This window comes from Lepidothrix coronata, unplaced genomic scaffold (assembly GCF_001604755.1).
Source record: "Lepidothrix coronata isolate B3197 unplaced genomic scaffold, Lepidothrix_coronata-1.0 Scaffold7, whole genome shotgun sequence".
NCBI lineage: Eukaryota > Metazoa > Chordata > Aves > Passeriformes > Pipridae > Lepidothrix > Lepidothrix coronata.
The window spans coordinates 3,569,490-3,586,962 of record NW_016690187.1 but is presented as its reverse complement, the minus strand read 5'-3'; the positions used below and the strand labels follow the sequence as shown (position 1 = coordinate 3,586,962).

At 38.5% G+C, this 17,473-nt stretch overlaps 1 protein-coding gene across 20 annotated transcripts in view; it reads right to left on the bottom strand.

Moving 5' to 3' along the window:
- The window catches only part of CARF (calcium responsive transcription factor), a 50,089-nt gene that overhangs the window by 21,724 nt on the left and 10,892 nt on the right, over positions 1 to 17,473 (bottom strand). For 16 of the 20 annotated variants that reach the window (XR_001877925.1, XR_001877924.1, XR_001877923.1 and 13 more), the window contains 10 exons: positions 16,970 to 17,099; positions 15,210 to 15,294; positions 11,010 to 11,199; positions 8,442 to 8,562; positions 7,390 to 7,533; positions 6,708 to 6,941; positions 6,148 to 6,310; positions 5,096 to 5,171; positions 2,772 to 2,902; positions 1,434 to 1,797 (listed from right to left, as the gene is read on the bottom strand). Coding sequence is in view for 9 of the 20 variants with exons in the window: in XM_017834578.1 (XP_017690067.1) it covers positions 1,434 to 1,797; positions 2,772 to 2,902; positions 5,096 to 5,171; positions 6,148 to 6,310; positions 6,708 to 6,941; positions 7,390 to 7,533; positions 8,442 to 8,562; positions 11,010 to 11,199; positions 15,210 to 15,294; positions 16,970 to 17,099 (1,638 nt within the window). In the remaining 11 variants the exon portion in view is untranslated. Of the gene's footprint in view, positions 1 to 1,433; positions 1,798 to 2,771; positions 2,903 to 5,095; positions 5,172 to 6,147; positions 6,311 to 6,707; positions 6,942 to 7,389; positions 7,534 to 8,441; positions 8,563 to 11,009; positions 11,200 to 15,209; positions 15,295 to 16,969; positions 17,100 to 17,473 lie in introns of those variants that run through there. The other 4 variants (XM_017834596.1, XM_017834629.1, XM_017834620.1 and 1 more) reach the window with 4 other exon arrangements.

Below are 17,473 nucleotides of genomic sequence, written 5' to 3'. Positions count from 1 at the left end.
CAGAGAAAAAAGGAAAGCCCAAAAGAACAGTGAGTTTAATTCTTGCAGTTATATAATTTTATATTTGACTACATTTCTTTATGAGCAAAATAGTGTTTCTTTTAAAAATTAACTTACAACACTTGTCACATACAAAAATTTTTGAGATGCATCAACATCTAGACTGAGGAAATGGGTTAAACATTTGATAACCTCTCTGAAATTCTTTTACCCTGAAAAAAAAAGAATTTCTCAGGAGACAAGTCCAATTTTAAAAGAGAAAACAACCAGTTACACAAGCCTTTGAGTACAACAGGCAGAAAATCCCTTAAATTTATCTTTGACAATACTGCCACAGTAATATAACCCATTATCACTTTAACACATACGAATTTCAGTATATTTCCTCATGTACCCTTAATTTATATTAAATTCTATAATATTCTGAAAATGAAAACATAAGAATACATGAAGAAATAAAAAGGAAATAAAGTTTTGCTGACCCGCAGAAGTCATTGGTAGGTATGGAGATAATTATCGGTACGTCATTATGAAGGTGTAGCTATGATCTAGCACATCTTTAGCTAGATCTTCCTGCAGAACTACTTCAGTCATCTTTCTAAAAGTCACAGATGACAAGAAAAGATAATATAGAAATAATAAAGCATTGCACAGCTAATGTTTCAGACTCTCCGGGTAGTCAAAAGACCACGTTGTGCTGATCTATGTATGGTTCACATCTAATAGGTTTTCTTCACCCCAAATTAAAAATCAATCCATGAGAATGCAAGCTTCCATTCTCAATCAGGTTCCATGGCAGAGAATTCAAAGGCTATTGATATTTGTTAGCAGTGGTTTTAAGGAGCCTTCAATTTTGATAGAAAGTTATTTACAGCGTTTATTGCGTATTTTTTAAAAACTGTTTTCAAAGAGTAGTTTGGAATTCCAAGCAATTACATACAACTCCATCTGACCATTTCTAAAGCATATTGATGACCACAGAATTTTAGTAAAACATTATTAAAAATTTTCAGAAATCTACTGGGATGGTGTAAACAAAGAAGTCATCAAAATCCCCATATTTCTTTCCAAAGAGTTCTAACTAGATTCAGTATTGGCTATTTCCTATTTTTATTTTTCCCAAAAAAAATATTTTGAAGATCACAATTATAGCTAAATATTAGGATTTTTGGCAAAAACATTGTGTTTAACAAATAAGTTGGTATTTGGTCAAAGAAACAAGTGTCTTTTTGCAGCAAAAGATAAGTTTGGGGCTGCTTTTTTGTGGTTTTTGGTTCTTTCTTTTTAATATAGTAAAAACTAATTAGAATCAGCTGAAAGAAGTCTATGCTGGAGTTCCCCATTATCAACACATTTCTCTCCTTTCAAGCCACACAGAACAAAATCCACTTTATTTTCTATATTTACATTTTACAGAGAAAACTGCGACTTACTAAGTGCTGGCTGGTTGTCCACAATCTGAACTGGAATAGTCTGTACATCTCCCAAGAGAATCTGATGGACTCCTTGCAGGCTTCTGGAGTCATTTACGCCTCCAGCTGGTACCAACTGGCCCATGGCAGCCAGACTTTGATCAGAGCCAGGTGGAGTCCCAAAAGCAGAGGCAGCAGCACCGTGCTGTGTTAGGCCAGCACTTGCTTGCAGGTTATGTCCCTGATTAAGTGTTAGAGAATGGCTGGTTATTGCACTCCCTAGGGAATCCAGGAGACTTGCAGGGCTGGGAGGGGAATGGTTATTTACAGCTATCAGGGCTGTTGATCCATTTGTGGAGGTAAATGCTGACTGCAGCTGTAATCCCTGTGAAAGAGAATATATACTAACATATATTTTTATTTATAGTAGAAGGAGTTTGCATTTAACAGCACATATTTCGCAGTGCTGGAAGTGGATAGCTTCCAACTTCCTACACACAATCTCTTTTGAATAGTCAATCCCAGCAACCCTAGGCTCAAAATGTATTTGAAAACAATTAGGACAATGGTATCTAACAGCATCTAGAAGACTGCTTATGACCACAAAGCTCTAATTTTGGATTGATACTCAGTTTCAAACCATTCCCCAATACTGTCCATTCCAAGAAGACGTGGGTAATCTATGCTAAGCATACTGCTTTAAAAAAAACAGTGTGAGGTGGAGCCAGGCTGTCTTCAGAAAGAGAGGGAAACCCCAAGTAGAACAGCATCTTAGTGCAGACTGTATTTCTAGGGAAAATATTGTGCATTTCATTGGGGCTCAGGAAGTATGAAAGTAGCTTTTCAAAGCAGTTAGGGAAGAAAGCTAAGAGAGCCAGCTTGGAAGGGAAATGAGCTTTAGAAGAAGCTATTTTAGCATGACATTCTTATCTCCACCCTTTAGCCTTTCAACCTGGAAGTTTACAGATCTGAGCTAGGAGCAGTTTTAGGACTTCAATATATTTTCTTAAGAGGCTGGAGGAGGATTTAAATGGAATAAATAAGACTGACCTATCTCCCCTCAGTTTTGAAGCATTTTCATTATGAAATGACTGGACCATATGGAAAATGAATAGGCACTGGGTTTGAAGCAGAAACCCACTACCTTCATCTTCTTGGTTTTGCCCTCACAAGAGTCCCTAACTTCAAAGTGTTGGCAGCTGGTAGTGGGATCCCCTGCACCACAGCTACATGTGACATGCCCGACTTCACAGCCCTGAGCTACCTAGACAGTGTTTGGGATCAGCTGAGAGGGAACTTGCTGTTCTCAGCCTACCCTCAGCACTTCAGCACAGTGTTCTGTGAACAACTTGACTGTACCTGAAGTTGTGCAAATATCTTGGGCTGAAGTGAAGAGAGTGAAGACAACAGCTGAGCTGTTTCTGGTGGCAAGGACTCCCCAGTCTGGTTAGATTCTGCTTTGGTGATGACTGACTCCCCTCCTGAGCTCCCTACAGTGCCAGAGAGGAAGCAGACAGTTAGGCCAAATTTCTTCTTCCCATTTAATAAAAGCTTCCCTTGCAAACCAAACAAACCCCTTCAATCTCAATATAGATACACAGAAGGCATATATATACATAAATGCTGTTTTCTTTGCAGAACCTGGATGCTAAAGAAAAAAGATTGTGTATGAGAAAAAAACAATACTGTAGGAAGACTGTATGTATCTACACAGAGCAAAAACCAGAAGCACCAATAAATCTGTTCTTGAGAGCAAAGTAATTGCACCCTACACTGTGCTTTGAATTTGTAGTTATAGAACAAAGGCTGAAACATTTCTAGCAAAGGAGCAAACAAATAATTTGACAACATCTACACCTCAGTAAGGGCTCAGTAACAGATAGGTATCAAAAAAAAGGGTTGTCTTAAAAAAAAAAAAATACACAGGAAATTTTCTGTCTCACCACTCCCTTCCAATCTTGTTGTTCCAATCTTAGCATAACTTCTATGCAATATCATCAAAAGTCTATTTATCTGGAGGCCTTTTAGCCTACAGATTACATCATATCCTTAAAATTCTTATTCAGTGTAAGAATGATGGACTTCATTTCCTGAAGGCTTGTAAAAACTGAGATTCACTGGTAGCAATCTCTGCAAGAAAACTTCTCATGGGATCATTTCATTTCCTATTTGAGCCACCCAGAACATTTTGGTTAAGATTTATGCAGACACAAGTAGACATTGCTCAGCCTTTTATTTAGGAGTTTCACTGTTACAACAGCAAAAGAAGAGCTTGCCCTGTGAATGCAGACTAGTCTGGTGAATGGCAAAAATTGAGAATGGTCAATTGCAAAATGCTTTCTTATCAGAAAATCATAGAAAAAGTTTCAGCAATCTGAGGGGAGATTCATTTTTCAACATACATACTGATCTGCAAACTCTTAACTCTTTATCACAACTGACCACAAGATACTCTCTATAAATCTCCTTGAACACAACTACTTCAAATATTTAGGCTCTTTTTAATATCCATATGCATATGTGAATGTTCATATGCAGGAAGAGATGGTAGTTCTTTCCTTAGGTTGTATTTTACAGCAACATGCCCAGGAACAAAGCTAATAGTTCAACTCCTGATATACCTGCTACAGAGGAAGCTGTATTCCATGGAGATATGGAGTTCTGCACAAGAAGTTCCGTTATTGCCTGATTTCTTAAATGTAAAGTTGTCCCCATTTGGCACAAGTTGAAATTAAAAAAAACCCGTATACAAAGAGTAGTCATAAAAGTCAATGTTGTTTTCCCTTGCTACCACTTCACAGACATTAATAAGAGCTCACTTTTAGAAAGCCAGGCTTCTTTTTTTCCTTAGACTTGTAATACAATTATAAACACGTGTTTGAAATATATACAAACACATACCCACACATATAAGGGAAGACAAGACATGCTGCAATTAGAGTATCTGCTTATTTTCACTGAGTTGGTACACATGTGCATAAAACTAAACAAAACCAATTCTCTGGCTTCCTGTAAAATTCAGTATGTCACTGGATGGATGTTTACACATTTGATAGGCTACTTTGTCTTAGAGAATTATCTGTGTAAAACAAAGAAGCCAAGAATTGGCCTCTTCCTGAACCTTCTCCAGCACTCAGTTCATACCAAAAGTCATCCTGCTCAGCTCTATCACAGCTGTTGAGGGCACAACTATTCTGTGTTTCTCCCTAAAAGCACAGTAATAGCAATATTAACACAGGCATGCAAGCTTAACTGCAGTAAGTCTGCTCACATTGCAAATTTCTTTTTTCCTAAAAAACAAGACTTTCTTAAAAAAGAGGGACACTGTTCAAGCTGAGTCTAATTTAATTCTCTTGACAGGTGTTATTAGCATCTTCATCCAAGATAAAATGTTCTTTTCACACAACCATCCCACTAAAATTTTTAATTGCTTGAGGCTGCTAAATAAAAGCCCAATTCATTATTTTAGTACTTCTTCCAACAACATCATGACTACATATTTTTTCACACATGCAGTCAAATAGTTAAAAAAAGCAAATGAAAATAGTTATGACAAAATAATCCTTCTTAAGTTCAGCTGAGTGACAGAACATGGCAGCAATCTCTCTGGAATAAAACTGAACTTCTGTGACATAGCTAATAAAACACATTTGAAGACAGCTAGGTTATCCAAACAGTCCTACCATCTGAAGGTGGTGAGGCAAATGTAACAGTCACTGTTTCTGTGAGGACATTCCCACTGTCTGTGGTCCATTGCAGCTGAAAGGAAAAAGATCTCAGTTCTCAGAAAGGGTACAAGCTTGTCTACTGCAGGAACACAGGCTCAGTACAGGACCTGTAGGAAAACAACGTCTAAAACTACACTTCCTTATTTTCTTATAACTATGCATTTTGGGAGCTCTTGATTTACCAAAAAAAAAATAAAATTGTGAACATGACACTATATCAGGAAGGCTGAAGTCTGTTCATGACAGTTCAAAGACTTTAAAATAGAAAACAGTCAAACCATTTGGCTAACTAACAAGAACACTCACTCACCTGGGCCACAACAGTATAGGGAGAAGGAAAAGACTGATGACACAGCATGATTTAACAGAAGAGTTTGTCAAAGCTGATTTTAAATCAGCAGTTTCTTAGCAGTCACTCTCATAACTGTGAAAACTAGGATCACTGTGTATCCTTTATGAGTCAATACACGAAAGAAAATTAAGAAACATCTGAGAGTTACTGAGCATTCAGAAGTATTGACTTCAAGCTTACTTCACTTGCTATAAAGTACATTTACTAATGTTTACACATTCAAAATGTCATGTAAGCCCTAATTTCGACTGCACCTCAGACACACCTCACCCCTATTTTTCCAGATATGGAAAAGTAGTAGTAACTTCTTCAAAACAGATGATGACAAAGCCATGAATAAAATTTTCTGCCATGTGCCAATTTTTCTACACGACATGGCTTCCAGTTCATGGGCATTAAGAAGTGCTAGTATTGTAAAATTTGTCAATCAAATAACAGCAATCTAATGCTGATGAGATAAATACTGAAGAAGGTCAGAAGGTTTTATTCACATTTAATCCAACCGTGCTTAGCCAGAGATTCCAGTGAAAATATTGCTGCTGGAAATATAAAGTAATAGAGAATTTTTAAAGAAATACAGCAAAATGGTACAAATTAAAAACAACACTTGTAGTATAACTCCAAAAATCAAAAAGATACACAAAGGCTAACATACCATTGCTGGGATACTTTCTGAATTATACACCATCTCTCCATTCCTTAGGGACTTCTGTACTTCATGAATGTGGTTCTTGATGTCATTCACAGTGGGGAAGAAGGACAGATTATGTCTTTCTGGCACTTCATCAGGCGTGAATAACTCTCTTTCCACATACTTTCTGTCACATGTTAAAGGACATTCAAATATGCACATTTAAATACACTGTGCTATTTCCCTCTGTTAGAGACACCACTACCTTCTCCCTCCCCTTGTTGCAGTGACAAGACAAAAGCAAGCTAGATGATCTTCTGCCAGTTCCTTGTGCATCTGCTACAGAGTTTGGAATTTAAAATCTCCATTTATTTAAGTACATTTAAAGAGTACAGCAGCTTTTGGTGGCTACCAACAACAATACAGAAAGAGAAGATAAAGCTGGGAAAAACAGTCTCATGACATCTGGGAAATACACCCAGTGATGCATCAGCATTTGCAACCATTTAGTTGCAAACCAAATTAATCAGATGCAAGAGTAGATACAGCACTACAGACTGAGAGCATTCCAGACAGTTCTGTACCTTAGTTGCTTCCTCACTGCATAGACCTGCTCTATTCCCTGAGACACCAGTTCTCGGATCTTGTCTGCCACTTGGGGATGAAGTCGAGAAGGCAGAGCACAGTTCTCATCTCTAACAACCTCCTCCTCCTCCTCAGGAGAAGACACAGGAAAATGGGAGGGTGAAGGAGGGAGGCAGGATGTTTCCATTTCATGGTATTGGTGGGCTTGCTGAGTGGGTAACTGTACATACCACCTAGCAAGAAGGAAAGATTTTAAACACACAATTCTCAAGCAAAGGCAAAAAATTTGGTGTCTTAGGGGAACAGTCTGACAACCACAAACAACCTAGTTAGAGCAATGTAAGTTTTGACGCTTATGACATTAGGGCCCTAATGTCTTTCACAACTCAGGGCCCTCTCACACCTTTCAATGCAAAATAAAATAGCTCAAACCCTCCAATAATACAACTATTTCTATCTGCATGAAAACACCTGCTGAAGTTCCACCACTTGGTGCTTAACGCATTTACCAAATGAATACTTCAGAGCCACAGGAGTCTTACTGACATTGTGGGATTTTTTTACTGTTGATATTAATCAAAAGCCTTAATAAATGACTTGGTAAAAACCAAAGCAAACCTAGCAAAACATTGCTCTTTTTTGCTTCATTTGTGAAAATAAAGAAAGAAGTGGAAGTTTCACCTGAGGATACCGCCAGCATCTATCAAGTTCTTCTTCAGAATGTTGAATGCTTTCTCCTGCTCCATTCTTATGACTTTCTTGTCAATTTTAGGATCAGTAGGAACCCTGTATTCTGGAAACTTCTGAACCTTTTTAATATAGATTCTGCCAAAGGGGAAGGCAGGGGGAATAAAAAAAAATTCTCCATCAGTATACTTTGTCCTTGGGAGGGGAAAGGCAAAATCCCCATCTTCATATCAGACACTAGAATAGAAGTTTGAGCAGAGTGATGCAGGGAGGAAGGAGCCTCTAAAATAACTGTAGAATTCTTAAAGACACTTCAATAGAGATGGATGCATACAGACACACTTCTGTTCTGGTCTGGCAGCCGCTCAGAGTGATTTTGCTCCTCAGAAAAAACCCTTTGTCCCTCAGCATAGCAAAAGCACACACCATTTGTGAACAGACTGTAGTTCACCCAGCTGTGCAGAATTGAGCACATACATACTTAGCTACAACTGTTGAAGTAAACACACTCCTAAATCAGTAAAAGCTGAACGAGCATCCAGGAGGATGCTCAAGGATGACGAAAAAAACCATTAGTGCTGGATAAGGAGAAACTCCTCAGTGAACAGGAAGAACTGTAATGTCTTCAGCACACAGGACTTGTGCTAAACTAGGCTGATTGACTGATATCAATGCAATTAAAAGCCTGAAGAAAAAACAATAAATAATATGGCAAAGTTTTATGACCCGAAATGGTTGCTAAAGAACATCACAATAACTCACTAATGCTCAGGTAGATAATGATTCTTACTTCTATTTCATATAGTGATGTGCTGCTACTTTGCATCCAGGCAGTCTATCAGATCTCAGCCTTATTGAGTCAAACAGGACAGCATTTCCTCCTTACCTCTAAATGAGTATCAACCTCAAGTTCCCAAGGAGATGAAACAAGAGCTACAGCAGAGAGTATCAGCTACTACCCCAAAAGAGTGCTCTGTCCCAACTCACAGAAAGAACACTTTCTTAGGATGCTGAGTCACTCTTACAGCTTTATAGATAATTCATACCTTGCTGGACAAGTGGCTTTGTACAGATGGCCAGAGGTGCTTTCCTGCTCACCAGCTTTTTTGGGCTGGAAACCTTTCCTCCTTGGCCCATATTGACACTCCATTACAATGGCTCTGCTTCCTGGAAACAGAAAGCAATTCACTCTATATTTATTCAAGCAATAACTGAATTTTTAACAGTAAAACAGTAACTACAGAAGAGATGAGAGTTCTGAAACAGAACGTTTCTGTTTGCCATCGGACTGGTCAGAAGACAGAACGCTTAGGTGTAGCAAGCAAATACAGTGCAAATGCTTCTCTCACAGCATGCAAGAACACAGAGCATTTACTAGGCATTTCTCAAACCTGTTACACCTCATAACACTCCTGCAACATATGTGAAGGCAAAATATGAGATTCTGCCCTGGTGAACACCAGTACTTTATAAGATGAGAAAATTACCAAAGGAGCACAATGCTGATAATAAACATAAAAGAAGCAGAATCCCCAAAATAACAGAGAAAATTCACAGCTGAAATCAAACGTGTGCTGGTTTTGGCTGGGACTGAGTTTTAATTTTCTTCACAGTAGCCAGTATGAGGTTGTGTTTTGGATTTGCACTGAAAACAGTGCTGATAACACAGGGATGTTTAGTTACTGCTGAGCAGGGCTTACACTGAGTCAAGGTCTTTGCTGCCTCTCACTGCACCCCACAGGCAAGGAGGTTGAGGGGCACAAGAAACTGGGAGGGGACACGGCCAGGACAGCTGTCTCAAACTGACCAAAGTCATGGAATACGGTATGGAACATACCATATGGCCTCATGTTCAGCGTACAGAGCTGGGGGAAGAAGGAGGAAGAGGCGGGCATTCAAAGGTACAGTATTTGTCTTTCCAAATCAGCATTAGAGGTGAGGGAGCCCTGCTTTCCTAGGGATGGCTGAACACACACCTGATGACGGGAAGTTGTGAGTGAATTCCTTACTTTGCTTTGCTTGTGTGCCCAGCTTTTCCTTAACCTTCTAAACTGCCTTTATCTCAACCCACGAGTTTTCTCACTTCTACCCTTTCGATCCTCTCCCCCATCCCACCAGGAGGAAAGAACGAGTGGCTCTGTGGTTGTTTCCAGCTGGGGTTAAACCGCGACAGCAGGTCAGCAGCCATTTCCAGCCCCCTGGCTTAAATCAACACTTCAGACCAGTCTGTCCCATAAATTCTTAACTGCAAGTCAGAGCTAACTTAACTGCCAAATAACAGAGTTTCAGTGCAGCATACCCACACAAAACCAGACAGGCTTAAACAAACACTGCTTTGCTCTAAATCTGAAGTAAGTGACTTCTTCCAATCAGACCTCTAAAAAAAGAGGTGACAAGCAAAGCATTAACGTGGTCAAGAAGGGAACGTTTTCCAAATTTCTTCCACGTCATGTTTAGTTATCTTTTATTTGTCAGGCAAGCAGCTGCCTATACCAAAAGTGACATAAATAAAACCTTCTTAAGTATTACAACAAGAACATAATCTGCTTCCATAAGATATCAAATGATTTATTTCCTCAGGGCAATAAATGACATTAAAAAAATAATGAAAAAAAATCTAATTATGTATAACAAATATATCTTGTCTCATTTTTAACAAACAAACATTAACAAACATTTTAACATACAAACTTAAAATGTAAATTTCAGGATTGAAAAGACTTCAACAGCTTTAAACTAGTCTTTGCTAAACTGAATCTCAAAACCAGTTTGATAGAGACCTTGTTTAACAAAAGCTTAAACTATCCAAAATTCTCACTAAAAATAACAAGATTTTGATGACTTTGTTTTCTTTTACCTCACAGTTTATGGCTGAAGCTTTAAAACTGGTGCTAATACTTCACTTTTTCAGTAACTTTCAGGGAAAAAAAAGAAAAAGAAAAGAAAAAACCCAAGCACATAACCTACATTCCTGCCAATCATTTTCTCTATGTAACAATTAAACCTCATTCATTTAATATCCAAATTAACTCTTAGTAACACATAACATTCGTGAGCTAAATATGTAATTACCAACCTATGAAGTATTCATGTTCATTTAAAAAAAAAAAAACAAAAATCTGTCTGCTGAGTTATGTTGATGTTTATCTTGTTTGGTTGCTTTTTAAAATTTATTTATTTTTTTTAAAGGTTGCAACTTAAATAGTTTCTTGACTCCTGAGGAACAAACTCTTCAAAAGATCTTCAAGTTAGGCAAGAATAAGCGAACAAGCTCTTACCCTTGTGAGCACTTTCATGTCCTAATAGAGCAGATGGGACCTCCCCCTTAAAGATTTCAGCACATGAACCCCCATCAAACAGTACTTAACTAATTCCTAAAGGACAAAAGGAAATAATCACAACAAAACATAAAAAAACCCAAAAAACATGTTTCCTCTTGTTTCAGAAAACAAGCTCCTTCAGACTGTGTCACAGAAATGCCCAAGCTGCTCCTTTTTTATGTTTATGCCTTGACTTTACCAACACTAAGGAACAACACAAAGACTCCTCTTTATGGCCAGCTGGAAGCTAATGTTGAAATTTTGAAAGCAGTTATTAAAATAAAAGTTAGTTACCTGCATTGACAAAGGGGATCCCATCATATGGGACATACTGAGATTTCCACATCAACCGTGTGGCGGGTTTGGCTGGGCTTGGAGACTGGCGTGTCCCCCACACACTTTGTGTTTGCTGCTTGTGTAGCGTTAGAACACTCTCTAATTCTGTCTCACTCACACAATAGCCGCGGTACGAGTCCCCAATTTTCTGCATGGAAAGGAGGTGAAATAATAGGATTATTCACCCAGCTGACTGCTGAACATTACACAAGAAAACAAAAGCAGTCAGGGACTCTGGCAGGTGAGAACATAGGCCCAGATTTTTGGTGTTTCGTGTTTTTTGTCCCCACATTAGTACCTCACAGAGATTTAATGTAGGATCTAACGCCAGAGCGGTCTCCGCTGAGGTCAGGAGCTTGTCAGCCACCCAAGACCCTAAGAACACCAGGAACCCCTGACACAGTTACAGTTACTGCCAACTCTGATTTCCATAGGACAACTTCACTCCTGTGGTTTCCCCCCAGTACACACTTTGGGTACAGTCACCACCTACACAATTTTGCCTTAGATGAAGTTTTTCACTTGACTGCCACAGAGGATCTCTGAACCACTAATAATTGTCTATGCATGTACTGCAACACACACATGCTCCACTGCACTGGAGCAGAATACACCCACTTATACCACCAGTAACTGTCTCACCCACTTAGTGCACTAACTTTGAATGGAATGTCCCGCATAATATCTCTCCCAGCATTCAATGCACTCTTGATTCTCAACATTACACAGAAACATACTATACCAGGTCTGCCATGTGCAAACTGATGATGGTTGCAATGAACTCTGCTACAATCTTGGCAACTCCACAAAAACTGCATCTAACTAGACTCCAGGTAGTTACAGCTACTCAGTGCCATCACAGCTGGTTCAGTGCTGGTCTACCAGGGCCAGCCAGCTATCAGCAAAACTACTGGGACAGAGAACTTTCCACCCAAATTCAGAATGCCATGCTTCCTTCTGTTCATATGCAGCTCAGGGACAGGTTGGGCAACCGGCTGTAAGTAACACCCAGAGTAGTTTGCCAGCTCAGTCTGTGGGACAAACACACTCCGAATGAGTACCAAAGTCTGATGGAACTCTTTTGCCACCTTCAGTGACAGAGCAGACAGATGTTTAAGTAATACTGACAAAAAAAGCAGCAATGGTGTCTCTTTAAAATTGTTATCGCACAGATACTTTAGTGACACCTGCCTAAAATCTGCCGCATAGTCATCTAAGAAAACCAAAATGTCTGTGCAAAACCTAAATCAACCAAGAACCAACAAAGATCTTGTGAATGAACTGGGCCAGCACGGTGTTGCTGTGAGCGCAAGGCCAGACACTGAGGGTTGTGTGTCCACTGCATGGGAGTCACTCTGAGCCACAAGGTGCTGACACTTCAGCACCCCCTGCTCTGCCAGCACACTGCTCCAGCAGTTAAAGTCTGCACAGGCTGCACCCACACAGCTGTGCAGAGCTAGAGAGGTTGGCAATCGTTTACTTAGAAGTTATAAATAACTTTTCTGTCCAAAACTTGGTCTGAAAAATCCAGGAGAAGCAAAGCAGTCTGAGAAGTACCAGAACTACCTTCCTTACAGAAACCTGGGATGCTGCCTTTCACAGTAGGGATTACAGCACCACTCCACACAATAAATACTGCACAATAAGGTTTTTTTTAATGTTATCTTACACTTGTCACTATAAATAGGACATTGACCTTATTCTAAGGAGATGAGAAGACTGATAAAACTGTTGTGCCAGAAAAGTAGCAATAACGGTTAAGGTACTGTCTCCTGTTCTGGCTTTACTTTTGCACAAGTTAGATCATTTTCCTTAAATTGTTGGCGGGGAGGAGGAGGAGGACAAGAAGAAAATCATAAGCACATAAAATCCCTGCTCTCTACGAGCTTTGCAAGTAGGGAAAAAAAAATCAACAAATGAGACCATTTGCTTCAGAAAAATAAATTTACTAAGCTTTGTAGAGTTAATTAATGCAGTTTATAATTACACTTTATTTCAGTATGCTGATACATGCTGGAAATGCATTCTGATCACACCATTGAAAACTAAGTAGGTTATTGAAAATAGCTGGTTTTAAATTCACTTTTTATTAACAAAGTAATTACCTTGAAGTAATCAGATACTCTCCAACCCTTTCACTCCAAGGTTCAAGCCAAAAAAAGGAGCAATTCCTTTTCTCTCCTCTGGCCTCATCTCAGCAAAGGTACATAAAAGCTTACACTAAAGTACATAGACCAAAACTGCAGTTTCCTTGAGTGAACTAACAGCAGCAGGGTACCAGAGGCATTTTGCTGTCTAGACACAGCTGAACATTTCAAGGCAGTCAGGGAATCAACATCAAACACAAAGCTTAGTGTTAATTTGGATAACTGTAGCTTTTACTCTCTGTGTTTACCTGCAGTACTAACTACCAAAGGAGTCACTGCCCTTTAGGGTGCAGTGGCTTCATCTGCTGACATCTTCTGTGAAAGTCACACAGACCTCAGCACTGTTTGTCTCTATTCTGGCAAGCAACTGCAAGAGTGGAACTGTGAGTTGACAGATTTACCAGCACCCCTCCAAGTTCCAGTAGGACCCCACAGTTCTGTCACTAGTAACAGAATAATATGTAAGACAGTCACACCTGAAAGATAAATGACACCCCAAAATCCCATTGTCTCTAGTCTGTGCCCATGAAAAGGTACATACATCCTAGCAGTCTCCAGTGGATCAGGGAGGATTAGTGCATAGAGGCAACAGTTCTGCTGAGCAGCAGAAGCAGATGTTTATGTCCTCAGAACACTTCAAACAGATAATATTTCTATTTCCTGTTCTATAAAAATAAGAACTCTCCTATAAATGCTGCTGTGAATTTTAAATAGAGCAGGTGAAATTTCTTGTAATAGACAGACAAAGTAGATCATAATACAAGTCCTCCTATAAAATGAAAACAATAATAAATGATTCAGATAAGCCATATGGATATTAAGACAGGAAAGTATGTCCTTAATCTTCGTTCGCAAAGCCTAGCCATGATGATGATGTGCTACATAGTGCTAAAAACACAGTTTAGTGAACTTTACCAACTAACTGGCCAACTGAATTAAGAGACTGATTCTATGAAAATGGTATCTCCACCATGGAAAAATTCCTGCTAATAACTTTCTGACTTCTTAACATTTAAGCGGATATAAGAGCAGACAGTACCATTTGTATGAAATACATGGTATATGAAAAGAGGAAGAGATTAATATATTTAAAAATTATTTCTAAGTGGATACTTAGAAAGAAATTCAATTTCTAAGTCCCTGCAATGGTAATTTCCAGTTATCAGTGGCCAAGTCGATAGGAAAAAACTCAGGTGGTAGAGATATCTAAAGAGATGAAGCAGCTAGAGAGTATAAGATTTCCTACTAAAAGTATTAAGGGAAAGTGAAATAAACATCTATCAGGAAGAGTCTGGTAGCAGGAGGAAGGGGTAGTTGAACTCTCAAGAGTCTTCCCTTCTCCCCTCCCTTCCTTTTAAGTGACTTAGGATACATTCTAGCTGTTGATAGAATCCAGTCATCAGGACAGTTCTGCAGATACCTAACAATATGCAAATAAAGGAAAAGTTCTGTTTAGGTCAAAAGCCATCACAGGGAATAAAGATAGAGCACTTTTTAACAAAAGAGAAAATAAGCACAGGTAACCTAACCTGCTGGGACAAAAAACAAAAAAAAAGACATAGAATATATAAAACAGAAATCCTTAATAAAATATTGACATTAAGGTGCTTTAAGTCTCAGACTTGACACTGGCCAGTCACATGAATTTTCATTTCTGTGTGGTAACACAAACTAGCATGAATAATTGCAGAGGTCAGCAAAGTTTGCCCTGTAGTTCAAAAGCAAGTCCTTACATGGTGCACAATGATTCTTCCCAACACTGTAAGGCATCAGGTTTTCAGCAGCATATTTTTTGCCTCAGAAGCTGTTGCTGGTCAGTTATTCTAACATTCTCAAAATAGAAAAGGATTCCACAGCATTTTATGTGTTTAACTGTGTTAGCAGTACCACTACTATATACCAGGAAGCTTGAACACAACTTCTACAACTATGAATTATTCCTTTCGTGGAATAGGATCACTATCTTAGATCAAGACACTAAAACACCAAGTCAGAATTCTTTGTGGCCCACCTCACAGTTCCTGAGACAGCGTGCCCATGCAGGGGTATTTAGTGGCAAAGGCTGGTGAGGGATGTGAAAAGGATCTTCCATTACCCTGAAAAAGCAAAAAAAAAATAATAGAAGTCTTTACAGACATTCAGGAAAGCAACAATTTAGTCTGAACTACAGGTAACATCAAATCAGTGTATTATGTATAACCCTAGAGCATATGATCCAACCATGGATATTGTATCAACATGCCTTAAAAACCTGGGCTTCCTTTTCTTCATATTCTATTTCATTGTTAAAATAACTTACAATAAATGTAAGTATTAAAAAAACCCACTGTTTTCTACATTCAAGACCTCCAAACATTCAATATTCTTAGTGTTGTTGCTTGACAACAATAGACCAGCTGATTGTCTTGATCATTTTCTTATGCAGACTGATGGGAAAATGCTAAAGACTAAAACCAATATCAAGCACTGCACATTTTAATATATTTTATAAATTACGGAAAAACAACTCCAATAACTATTTTAAGTACACCCCTAGTTTCTCCATTCCTTAAATCCTGGGCCAGAAACAATGCCTACTCAATGTTTATTATTCCAAAACAGGTGCATCACCTCCTGTCTATAAAAATATGCTTCCTTTCCAGGATTATTTTTCTGGCATGTACAGACTGTGTTCTCAACATCCATTCACAAGCTGTTTCTCTTCATTTTACATGTTTCTTGAACACATATAATTTGTGTTGGAGTGAGATGACTCTGATCTTTTTCACATCTCAATTTCTCAAGAGCATAAACCAGTGCAAAGCCAGCCTACAGTCCACAGAGCAAACACCTTCTTTGGGAGTTTTTCTGTTGTCATAAGTTTTTTGTTTGTTTGTTTGTTTTGTTTTGTTTATTTGTTTGTGGGTTTTTTGTTTTGTTTTTTTCCCTTGGTTTTTTTTGTTTGTTTTTGTTTGGTTTTTTTGTTTGTTGTTGTTTTTTTTTTGCTGCTGTTGCTCTATTCGGTTGGTTTGAGGTTTTGAGGGTTTTTTAAAGCAAAAAAGAATTCCAGAGTATTCAGGAATTAAAATAGTAGGCAACATTTAGCATGGAGAGAGAATCAGGTGGATATCAAGTTAAAAAAACCTAACAACTAATTAACTTCAGAAGCTTTGTTAATCAATGTGCCTGTCTAAGTGTTTCACCAAAATACACTGTTACCAGCTACTTTCTCATATTTTACCAAAGGAAACCAAAGAAGTTATCCAGAGAACAAAGACCAGGCTCTCAACAGTTAATGCCAACTACTGAAACCTCTATCTAAAAAATTAATCTCTAAAATCAACTGTTCTTGAGGGAGGATGGTTTATATAGGTTTTAGTACACTCCTACAAGAAACTTTGCTCCCTCAAACATCAACTTTCCCTGCAGTTCCCTCACTGGATCACATTCAACTCTTGGTTGGCAGTAACAGTGTTTATTGAAAGTAATTTCAGTAATTTGCACTGTGTTACTTTAAATGCCCACCAGCACTCCAGTCAGAATATATCCAATTATGTCTGGAATACAGGGAATAGAATACAGGTACTTTAATTGCTTTTTCCACTGCTCTGGCATGTACAAAAGCTGCCTGAAAACCCAGTTAGCTATGCATCATTCACTAACACTAAGGGTTTGTAACCTCCACTCCATGGTAATTTTGTGATAACCATTGCAAAATCAAAACCACAAGAAAAAAAGACAGTGCTAACAGTGAATCGAAGTGATTGTTCATTCTTTTAACTCCCAGCCTACCTGGTGGTTGTTTTTTTCGATACAGTGAGAGATGCCTGTGGGTGTAGAATGTAACTGCTTGCACTGTCTGCTATAGCAGCCACCACCACAGTCTGCAGGTTCCCATCACCACAGTTCTCTTCTGAAGCATCTTTACAAAAATAAAACAGTCTTCTGGTTAATAACTGAACAAAGAATGGGGAAACAAGCAGCTAGGACTAAACCTCATGTTTGGAAAAGCAAGCCTTTTGACATATGAAAGAAGTTTTATAGATGATAAAGTAGTTGAATAGCTGTGAATCAGTACTCTAACTCCAGGCACACATATGCAGATACACTTGATAAGGTTGCTTCTATTCAAGGACTTTGGTAATCACACAACTGCTAATTAATCCTTCCACAGCAAAGCAAATAATCAGAACAACTTGTAAATTACTCTGCCTTACATTTCCACGAATCCATACAGGATTGCACAACTATTTTGCTCAGCTGCAAATCACACACTGGCTGCTTTTAAAATAAGAA